At 38.9% G+C, this 10,577-nt stretch overlaps 2 protein-coding genes across 2 annotated transcripts; both read left to right on the plus strand.

Moving 5' to 3' along the window:
* LOC141006175 (caspase-6-like) lies at window positions 1-2,950 on the plus strand. Its single transcript, XM_073478319.1, has 8 exons — window positions 1-295; window positions 576-599; window positions 1,240-1,282; window positions 1,396-1,539; window positions 1,636-1,712; window positions 1,854-2,029; window positions 2,144-2,291; window positions 2,472-2,950. The coding sequence occupies exons 1-8, from the start codon at window positions 277-279 to the stop codon at window positions 2,702-2,704; spliced, it is 864 nt and encodes a 287-aa protein (XP_073334420.1). The 5' UTR covers window positions 1-276; the 3' UTR covers window positions 2,705-2,950.
* A 1,563-nt stretch (window positions 2,951-4,513) lies between these two features.
* Window positions 4,514-10,541, plus strand: LOC140995600 (caspase-6-like). The gene is made up of 8 exons (XM_073465668.1): window positions 4,514-4,581; window positions 4,847-4,888; window positions 5,752-5,794; window positions 5,891-6,040; window positions 6,208-6,284; window positions 7,293-7,468; window positions 7,555-7,705; window positions 7,893-10,541. The coding sequence occupies exons 1-8, from the start codon at window positions 4,551-4,553 to the stop codon at window positions 8,126-8,128; spliced, it is 906 nt and encodes a 301-aa protein (XP_073321769.1). The 5' UTR covers window positions 4,514-4,550; the 3' UTR covers window positions 8,129-10,541.
* Window positions 10,542-10,577: the final 36 nt, after the last annotated feature.

Here is a 10,577-nt window from a genome sequence, read left to right on the forward strand (position 1 = left end):
CAAAACTTGTGAGACTGCGTGAGACTGACAGGAGGACTGGTGTGACATCAGCAGTAATGTGGGCATTGTGCCAAGAATTTGATGGGTGGATGAATGTTGCAAACAAGGAAGTCCTGGCTGTTGATCTTTGACTGACTGACCTGAGAGCCTTTCGTGTGTGGTTGTTACGCTCGACCAATGACATTCAGGGCAAGGAGATGAATTCTGGCTTATCCCAGGTGGACTGACGAAGCAAATTCATTCTCCAGTCGTGCCAGTCAGAGTGAACCTGCAAGCATGTCTAACACAGATGAAGGTAATGACTTTACAAATATGTTTAAAAGTAGAGTTGTGGATGCATATGTTGGTGTTTTTTTTATTTAGAAAAGGAAACACAATGACATTTAATTTCAGATGTAATTCGGACTCAGCATCACCATTGTGTTTACTATCCTTTAACTGTGTGCCTACACAAGTGCTGTCTCAAGTTTTCTTTCTCTTCAGTCTGTCACCAAGTTTGTACAACATGTGAGGGAGTTTTTTGATATCATTTTACTTTTCTCAACGTCAAGACTTAACTGCTCTTTCTTTACCAGGGAGTGTTGCTACAGACAGTACAGGTGAGTGCTATACACTAAGTTACATACTATTTTTAAAACTTGTTTCTTGGGAATTTTTAGAGAAGAGAAGATGTTATCAGAGCAAAGGTGAAATAAACAGGATAAGGTTGATAAGAAACCAGGTTTTATTGCCACTACAGTCATATCACAGTCAATATGAGTATGGTGAACTGTTTGGTGAACAAACAAAAACTGATCAGCTTGGAACTATAAAGGTATTGGTTTGTACATGACTCACAGTAATAATCAGGTAAGTTTGAGTGAATGATTAATCTCACCCTATTCAGTTTATTGTACTTTGGCTTTGCTGGCACTAAATAGTTCAGCTTCATAAATGACTGCTGAGTTGAATCTACACCTCTATGAAACCAGTCAAAAGGAAACTGAACATTAAGACCTTCATGAAAGTTGAATTTACTGGAAGACTGTTGTATTAAACTGCATTAATTGAGTGTGTAAATGTGTGTATAGACTTTGTATATTCATTTTAACATATATTGAATATTGGATTTTACATTTACATTCTGCGTATTTCTAATATTAAAAAAGCTGTGAAGTGAGACTTTTCAGTACATTATTATTATTTTTATTTTTTTTGCATTAATGCATGGTTTATTCATGTATGTGTTGTTTTCTATAGCATGCACAAAGAACCAAGCAGAGACTGATGCCTTCATCAGAAGGTAAACTGCTTCTTTTTGTTTGTGTGGTTGGATCAGCTGGACATTCTCTTCTCCCCCTGGTCCACTACTCACCTAATATTGTGTTTTTGTGCTTTGTTTTCATTATTAAACAGCTCTTTGGGTTCTCTGGAGGAGTACAAGATGGACAACAAACGACGAGGCCGTGCGCTCATCTTTAACCAGGAGCGCTTCTTCTGGAGCCTGAGGTTGGAAAAAAGGGTCGGAACCGATGTTGACCGGGACAAATTGGAGATCAGGTATCACTTCCCAGCTTGTTGCTGAAGAAGGAACACTGTCTTTTGTATTACTAAGAGTTTTCCATGTCTTTCATACTTGCTGAACCTCTTTTTTAGACTGAAAGAGCTCAACTTCGAAGTGGAGACTCACAATAACCTCAAAAAGAAGGAAGTCTTAGATAAAATTGGTGAAGGTAAGTACATGCATGATCACTTGTACTCGAACTACCCTGAACAACAAGATAACCATGTCAGAACTAACATGTGACATGCTTTAGTACGGTCACTTTTACTTGTTAATACTCCAATTTAACAAATACCTGATGTCCCACCAGCCGCAGAGGATGATTATTCAGACGCAGACTGCTTTTTGCTCGTCTTCCTGAGCCACGGTGAGGAGGATCACGTTTGGACCTTTGATGAAAAGATCAGCATTCAGGATATCACCTCCAAGTTCAAAGGAGACAAGTGCAGGAGCCTTGTGGGAAAGCCAAAGATCTTTATATTACAGGTACATGTAAACAAAAGTCAAAACCTGGTTAAATCCTCCAGAATATGGGAGCATGCAGTTTTACCTGTTTTTAATGCTTTACTTGGTAATCTATAATTCTTAAACCATCACCAGGCGTGCCGCGGAAACAAGTATGATGATCCAGTGACTGCCTGTGCTGTTAGGGACAGTGAGTCGGACACAGATGACGTAGAGGATGCCTGCGCCATACAGACCCTCCCTGCTGGGGCTGATTTCATCATGTGCTACTCTACAGCTGAAGGTGAGCCAGCTGGGATGTTTAAAACTCTTAATCTGCCCTTTTCGTTTTTGATTCACACTTTGACGTAACAGTAATCCCACCAGCAAACTACTTCATTTATATACTGTATGTATCTTAAAATATCTGTTTTGCTGTTCAGTCACTAATCATCCTGTCCTGTCCACTGTGTTGTTTGTTTAGGTTACTATTCTGTCCGAAACACCCAAAATGGCTCCTGGTACATCCAGAGTCTGTGTGAGCTGCTTGAAAAGTATGGGCACTCACTTGAATTCACAGAAATACTCACATGGGTCAACAGCAAAGTGTCGACGAGGAGTGTATGCAGTAACGACAGCGAAGTCAATGGGAAGAAGCAAGTGCCCTGCTTTGCTTCAATGCTCACCAAGAGGCTCTACTTCAAACCAAAACAGTAACAGTTTCAGACCTCAGGCATAAAATGAGCTGGTTTGATATTACTCAGCGTCCTTTAGGGAGATTTTTAACAATTTGTAATGTAAAATTTCTTCTGAATAAAGTACATTTCTTGGCTGGGTAAAACATGACCTGATTAATAAAGGCGTTTTCGGGTTGGCCCTGTATTTTTGTAATCTTCCTTTACTAAGTATACTAAAACATGACTCTTTTGCTTCCAATAAAGTGATTATATTTCATGAAAAGTGTATTATTTTTGTGTGTTCATGATGTGTATATTTCACCTGTGCCCTGAAGTTGTTTACACATTTTAATCCTCTAAAAGAACCCAGGGTTATTAATAAGTGTCTACCAGCAGTGAGTACAATCACAAAATCAACATGACGATGGAAAGATGGGTGAAGTTTTGTAGTCCACAAAACATTCCTGGAGCTCTCCGTGCATCGAGAGTGTAAATAACACTGGAGACACCGGACGAGCTGTCTGGAGACATTTTGTGTTTTTTATGGGTTGTTTCTCTGAGTTTAAAAAACGAGTCCCCATCTACTTCACCTGTTTCGGAGAATGCTGCAACTCTGTTTTGTTGTGGAGCTCCAGAAATGTTTTGTGGACTACGAAACTTCATCTGTCTTTCCATCAGCATGAATGCGAATAGATAATGAGTTTTGGGTGAACTTATCCTCTAAGTGTCTGCACCCGTTGCTGAGGCTTTAGCCAGTGTGGGACTAAACAAAGTCAACGAATTAACCTTACATGAGCCAGTTCATCGGTTGACCTGTATAATCCAGTGTTGGACAGGTGCAATCTACTTCAAAAGTAGAGGACTATAGTGGCATAAAATTTAAGATAGCATTTTACAATATCTTATAAAATAAACAAAACAATCTCTGCTGTAGTTCAAAGTGTATAAATGGTTGTAAAATGCAGTATGTCCAGCAGAGGGCACGATAGAGCTACTGATTATATAGAAATCTATATACAGTAATCAGAGGATCAGAGTGACCCTAGTTGACAAGTTATTCTTCAACACTAACAAGCTAATCTTGTCTGTCATAAACAAAATCAACATATCTGAATTGTTCTGATGGTGATTAGGCTTTAACGTGATAGCAGTAGCTCACTGTATTAGCACCAAATTTGCCAAGTTCTTGCCAGAAACTTGCAAGAGACATAATAAATAATGGACCTTGAAACACAACATACCACCCAGTCCCTCCTCCCTTAACCCATATAGGAGCAGGACAGGTGATTAAGAAGTCAACAATGTCTAAAACACATGTGATTATCCCTTTATAAAAGGTGTTACATATGTGTGAACTACCACACATGGAAGGTAGTGCAGTTGTTTATTGCTGACTGTGTCAGTTTTCATCACAGACATTTCTATATAAACTATGTGGCCTATCTTGTAAGCAGCATCCTTTAACACAGGAAGAGACTACAGGTGATGTTTAAATGGACTCCCATTGACCCCTCATCCAAAAGTTGAAACATATTTCTTCTATCGTGTCTTTTAAGTTGATGTTGTAAGAAAATCCCACTGAAATAAGTTCAGGATTAGAAGTTTATCTCTCCTAATCTCCGGCTGTACCAACGCTGATCTCACTTTTACTGATTCATTAAATCCCTGGATTTTAATGTTTGGCGAGTCGCTATTGCAATGTGACAAACACGGAAGTACTGACGCTTGACCTCTGACTGACAGACGCGAGGACCAATCGTGTTCTCCACGCGTCACACTCGGCCAATGAGATCGAGGGGGGAGGAGCTAAATCACGTCTCATCGATGCTGGATTGACGAAGCAGTTTATTTTTCCCAGTGGTGGCACTCGGAGTGAGTCTGTGAACATGTCCGACACGGCTGAAGACAGATGTGGAGGTAACAACTTTACATGTATATTTTTAACTGAAAGTAGAGGGAAGTTATGGACACCAGCGTGTGGCGGTTTAAAAGTTAGACATATAAATACAAACACTTTTAGTATCACGAGTGACGCTGTTTACTATCGTTTACCATGTTCTTACATAAGCACTGACACGCCTTTACTATAAGTCGTCTTTCTGTTCAGTTAGTCACCAAGTTAGTAGCTTTTACTGCCACTAAACTAGTCTCAATGTCATTGTTCTTTCTCTCGTCTGCCCAGGAAGTGTTGCTAAAGGCAACAGGACAGCAACAGACAGGGCAGGTGAGTGCTTTACATTAAGTTACATACTGTTTTCAATTAAAGCTCATGTCTCTGGGACTTTTCACATAGGGGAAGAGAAGATGTTTGCTTCTTATCAAAGCAAAAGTGAAACAAGCAGGATAAAGTTGTAAAGAAATTGCAAAGTGAAGCCAAAGTACAGCCAACTCAAACAGGGAGAGATTAATCATCAACTAAAATTGCCTTGATTGGAGAGATTATTGTCTACACATGATATCATTGTCCCATATTCCATGTAATCCTTTGTCACATAGAAACTGACCAGCGTGGGATTATAAAGGTACTTGTGTTTTGGGTGGAGTGAGAGTCAAGGATGAGACGCCCAATTGTTATATCTTAATCCAATATGCATTCATTTTTTACACACACCTAGCTCAAATGAATGCAATATAATACAACAGCCCTGATGCAAGTCCACCTTTCATGAAGGTTAAAGTGGGATACCACCTGAGCGGCTTGCTTTAGCACACAGAGTCAGATCTACACATCCGTAGGGTGGGGTGTGGAGGTGTCACTTTTGGCCTCTGTTCTTTTAGCAGCCTTTGCCATCTTTCTCCACCTGTCACCCAGCTATTGAAGGCCATGAGGACTCTAAGCTGATGGAACAATGGCTGCTTGACCCCATACCAGCAGCAGTTGAGCAATTCATGCACCTGTAGTTGTACTGCTTAACAAAAAAGCCTGAAAAGCTCAATCCTCCGGTGTATTTTTGGCAACTTCAGTCACATAGTGTATTTGTGATCTCTAAAAAAGCTGTAAAGCCAGATCTTCCCATGCATCGTTGTTTAGCAGTTATATTCTACATTGTTGCGTGGTTTATTCATGTATATGTTTTTTTTTTACAGCATGCACGGAGAACCTAACAGAGACCGATGCCTTCATCAGAAGGTAATCTGCCTCTTCTTGTTAGTTTGTTTCCACTTCCCTCTGGTCCACTAGTCACCTAATGTTGTGTTTATGTGCTTCTTTTTCATTATGAAACAGCGCTTTAGCTTTGGATCCGGCGGAGGAGTATAAGATGGACAACAAGCGACGAGGCCTTGCGCTCATCTTTAACCAGGAGCGCTTCTACTGGCGCCTGGGGTTAAATGACAGGCATGGGACCAATGCTGATCGCTACAACTTGGAAAAAAGGTATAATTTCCCAGCCCGCTGTTGGAGGGGGAGCACTGTGTTATGTATAACGGAGAACTTGTCTGTACTTGTTCAGTGACTGTGTCTGGATCTTTCCTGTGGTAACATTTGTAAGAATTTCTTGTTTATTTCATTACATGCTGAACTTTTTTTCACCTCTCTTTTAGACTGAAAGAGCTAGACTTTGAAGTGAAGGCTTACGAAAACTACAAACAGGTGGAGGTCTTAGATAAAATCAGTGAAGGTAAGCACAGGCACACAAATGACTAAAGATATATTACAGCAAGCCCTTTCAACACTTTATCAGAAAGGCTGACTAGTAGCAATTTAGTTTTCACTGGTGAAATTTCAGCATGTCTGAATCTCATTTTTAAATAGTTGAAATGTTAATTTAAGATATCTGTAAAACTATTTTGACATGTTAAAAATATACATGTAGATGTTACCTTTCTACTTGTCAAAATTGATTTGTAGTTACCTTAATTTAATTATAGATATCAGTAATATTCTTTTTCACTGGTAAGAATAACGATTACAAATACCTACTATTGTATTTCCACATGTTGATAAAGGATTGGACTAATGCAATTTCCCATTTCAGATATCAACATTTGCCTTTTCTGTTTATTGACAAATAAACCATTTCGGAAATGTCACCCAAATTGCCATATTCATTTCAGATATGAACGTCATTGAAGATAACTACAAAAGCATTTCCGAGGTGTCGAAATTATTTTGGTTATGTTGCCCAATTGACCTTATTAATTAAGATTGCCGTCATTAACATAATCATCTCTGACATGTATGTATGACAAGTGGAAACTCCTCTTTTTTAAATTATAGGCATCTCAAATATAATTGTTACTGGTACAGATATAATTTAGTAATTTTCATTACTTGTGAGAACTGAACTGAACTTGTTGATATCAATAATTAACATTTTGACGAGTGAAGATGTCACTAAATAGAATTGCTCCTAGTCAAAATGGCGTTATGGATATGTCTGCTTGGAATTCTGATTAGTCTAAAAGCAATTATTGATATCTACAATTGCCAGTACCGCTATTGATTAAATGTTAAAAGGGCTTGCCATAGATATATTAAGGACGCAGCGTTACAAGATCATTACTGTAGTTTAAATGCTTCACTGTCCTGCAAAGATAACTATCAGATCCAACATGCGACATGCTGTAGTACGAGCCACTTCTCCTCTTTCAGTCGCAAATTTAACAAATACCTCATCTCCCACCAGCCGCAGAGGCCGACCATTCAGACGTAGACTGCTTTCTGCTCATCTTCCTGAGCCACGGCGAGAACGATCAAGTTTACACCTACGATGGAAAGATCAACGTTCAGGATATCACATCCCTGTTCAAAGGAGACAAGTGCAGGAGCCTTGTGGGGAAGCCAAAGATCTTTATATTACAGGTACATGTAAGCAAAAGTCAAAACCTGGTTAAATCCTTCAGAATTAAGGCTTTGCTGGAAATCCATTATTTGTAAACCATCCCTAGGCGTGCCGTGGAGACAAGCATGATGTTCCAGTGACTCCCTTTGATGCGGTGGACAGCGAGTTGAAGACAAATGAGGTGGTGGTGGACGCTTGCGCCGTACAGACCCTCCCTGCTGGGGCTGATTTCCTCATGTGCTACTCTGTGGCTGAAGGTGAGCCAGCTGACATGTAAACTCTTAATCTGCTCATCTTATTACAAGATGGGTAGATTCACATTTAATTTGAGTCAGTTGATGCTTTGAAGATATGAACAATAACCCCACTTTGAAACTTTAAATGTCACTTTATTTCTGTTCAGTCAACAACTATCCTGTCCCGTCCCTTGTGTTGTTTGTTAAGGTTACTATTCCCATCGGGAGACCATAAACGGCTCCTGGTACGTCCAGGATCTGTGTGAGCTGCTTCAGAAGTTTGGGGATTCCCTTGAATTCACAGAATTACTCACGCTTGTCAACAGGAAAGTGTCGATGAGGAGTGTCGGCAACAGTAGTGACCGAAATGCCATCGGGAAGAAGCAAGTACCTTGCTTTGCTTCAATGCTCACCAAGAAACTCTACTTCCGACCAAAAAAGTAACAGCTTTAGACCTCAGGCGTGAAATGAGCTGTTTTTTTTTTTTATCACTCCTCCAAGGGAGATTTTAAAGATTTTTGCTGTTTTTCTCTAGTCTTCTTCTGTATGTTTCTCATGAAAACTATGATTCATTTCTAAGTGCTATATTATAGGCAACCAGACTTGTTTCATTTGTTCCAGTTGTCTACGATGTAGCACTCAGAATTACCATGACTTGGATGACTTGACCAACTATTATTCACATATGCATTAAACAATCAGCTAAATGGGGATCTACAGTGAAACCAGTGGTTACAAAATAACAGGAACAACTTGTACTTACACTGCACTGAACACATTTGAATATTCCTGGCCTTAGGCAATTACATAATTCCCGAAACCACACGTCTGTCGAAATTTCAGGTTTATGCATTTGCATGGCAGAGAATCAAGACAGGGGAAGTATCTGTGGCAGCAGTATGGTAGAGGTAGAGAAATTGAATACTGACCAACTGCAAGTAGACATTTTACAGTTTATTTGAGCCATCTGAGCCTTGTTTCCCACATGGATCCAGTTTCTTGTGCGAATTCGAAAACATACAGTTGACATTTTAATGCAATCTAATACAACAGCCCTACATGAATTTAAACTGAGACAAGTTATATTTGAGGACCAGTTTTGGTTTATCACAGGAAAAAAGATAAAAGCAATTGAAGCTTTTTTGAAACACTTTTATAGTAATTTATCTTGAAAGCTTCTGTCTATAATACTCAGCACAGCCCTGAGTCTGCAGGGTACTTTATCATAGTGGATCAGATTATTGAACAGTATATAAAATCAATTCATTTATAGTCCTGGCTGTAAATTATCCTGCCTCTAGTATATATCTGTCACAACTCTTTTACAAGAGGCATCGCTGCAAAAAATGCTAGTAGAGCTGCGCCAAAAAAACAATTATCCCAGTTATAATTAAAGTTGATAAACATTTCCAAAATAAGGTATCAAGGGAAAAGAGTAGAGGCGCTATTTTACACAGCAAATGTCATATATTTAATAGGTGGGACTTGTTTCTTTTACTGACTAAACTGATTGGATTTACCGCCTCAGCTGAACAATGCATATTTTAATTTATTTGCCTCTACTAGGGGTGTCACAATATAACGTTATGGACGATAACTGTGATACAAAAGAAATTAAATATCGATATTGTGAAGAGAATACACATAATATTTTACAGATAATCCAGCGCAGATGTTGTGGATCTTTTCTTTATCAGTTCATCCGGTTCCTGTTTCACTGATCATTGTGTAAATGTTCGCTCTTGTACAGTTATGGTTACAGACTCTGTCCACCTCCCTACCCTCATATTTTGAGCCTGATTTATTTGGCAAAAAAGAGACAAAACACAGTAAACAAAGTTAAAGCTACATTGGACTGAAAGCATTAAAATTTTTTATAGATGTCCCTATTACATCCATACCGTGATAATCATGAAGTGAAAATGTGATATCGCGACAGCCCCAGTCTGACTTCATATCTTATACTAACTCACAAAACTATAACTTGAATTTCTTTGCTCATTTGCGACAGAAATCGCAACTCAAAATCCAAGGTAATTGAACTTGTGGTCTTGTTGTATAGGATTGCATTATATTTAAAGGTGTTCCTGTTATTTTGTAGATCAATTCACATTTTGCACAAGAAATTGCTTTTAAACTTCAGGTTTTTTATGGGCCACATTCTGTGTTAGCTACTTTTCTTAGCTTTTTTGTCACGATTTTGCTTGCCTGTTTAATCCAGCTGAAATTACTAAGGTACCACAGATAAATTGCCTCATCCTGCAGCTGACATTTCCAGTGGCATTGCACAGGGAAGACCAAAACATTATCTCTGAGGAAACTGGAAATGTCAGTTGAGCCTGGTTTTCTTGACTGTAAAGTCGGCTGCAGGAATTTCTTACATGCCAGACAAATGATTTCCACCTCACTGTATCTCACATAAAACAGCATGGCAAGCTGGTACTTCTAATGACTTTTCCACAGGTTATATTAATACTTAATTATGTCTTTATTAGCAGCAATGATCAAGTAATAACACTCATAACAGATTATCCAAGCACCACATAAAAATGCTGTTTGTTTAAGCTCGCTCCATCAAAAAGGGAATTCATGTTTGTGTTGTTCTTTGTGTTGTAGAAGTTTACAGTACAAAATGTAGTAATGCGTATTTGCACCCAAAATGGCAACAAACACCAGTGTGGAAAGTACCTCAGGGAGAAGGGGTGTTAAAAAAACTGTACTGTGGACTTAAACACTTCTAGCTGTGTCACATGATCTACGACTCAGGAAAAATCAAAGCTACCAGCATACACTGATCCTGTACTTTGTGGTTTTACTGTTGTGACTTTGTGTAATAAAATGTGTGTCATTTTAATGACTTTTGCTTCCTGCAGAGCAATTATGCTTTATCAAA

Source organism: Pagrus major, chromosome 1, assembly GCF_040436345.1.
Source record: "Pagrus major chromosome 1, Pma_NU_1.0".
Lineage (NCBI taxonomy): Eukaryota > Metazoa > Chordata > Actinopteri > Spariformes > Sparidae > Pagrus > Pagrus major.

Excerpts from the sequence above, each read along its gene's own strand:
- LOC141006175 (XM_073478319.1), top strand. Across the intron at positions 600-1,239 it reads TGTTGCTACAGACAGTACAG|CATGCACAAAGAACCAAGCA; the intron begins GTGAGTGCTATA and ends TGTTTTCTATAG. Across the intron at positions 1,713-1,853 it reads CTTAGATAAAATTGGTGAAG|CCGCAGAGGATGATTATTCA; the intron begins GTAAGTACATGC and ends ATGTCCCACCAG.
- LOC140995600 (XM_073465668.1), top strand. The coding sequence starts at position 4,551 with ATGTCCGACACGGCTGAAGACAGATGTGGAG. Across the intron at positions 7,469-7,554 it reads CAAAGATCTTTATATTACAG|GCGTGCCGTGGAGACAAGCA; the intron begins GTACATGTAAGC and ends AACCATCCCTAG. Across the intron at positions 7,706-7,892 it reads GTGCTACTCTGTGGCTGAAG|GTTACTATTCCCATCGGGAG; the intron begins GTGAGCCAGCTG and ends TTGTTTGTTAAG.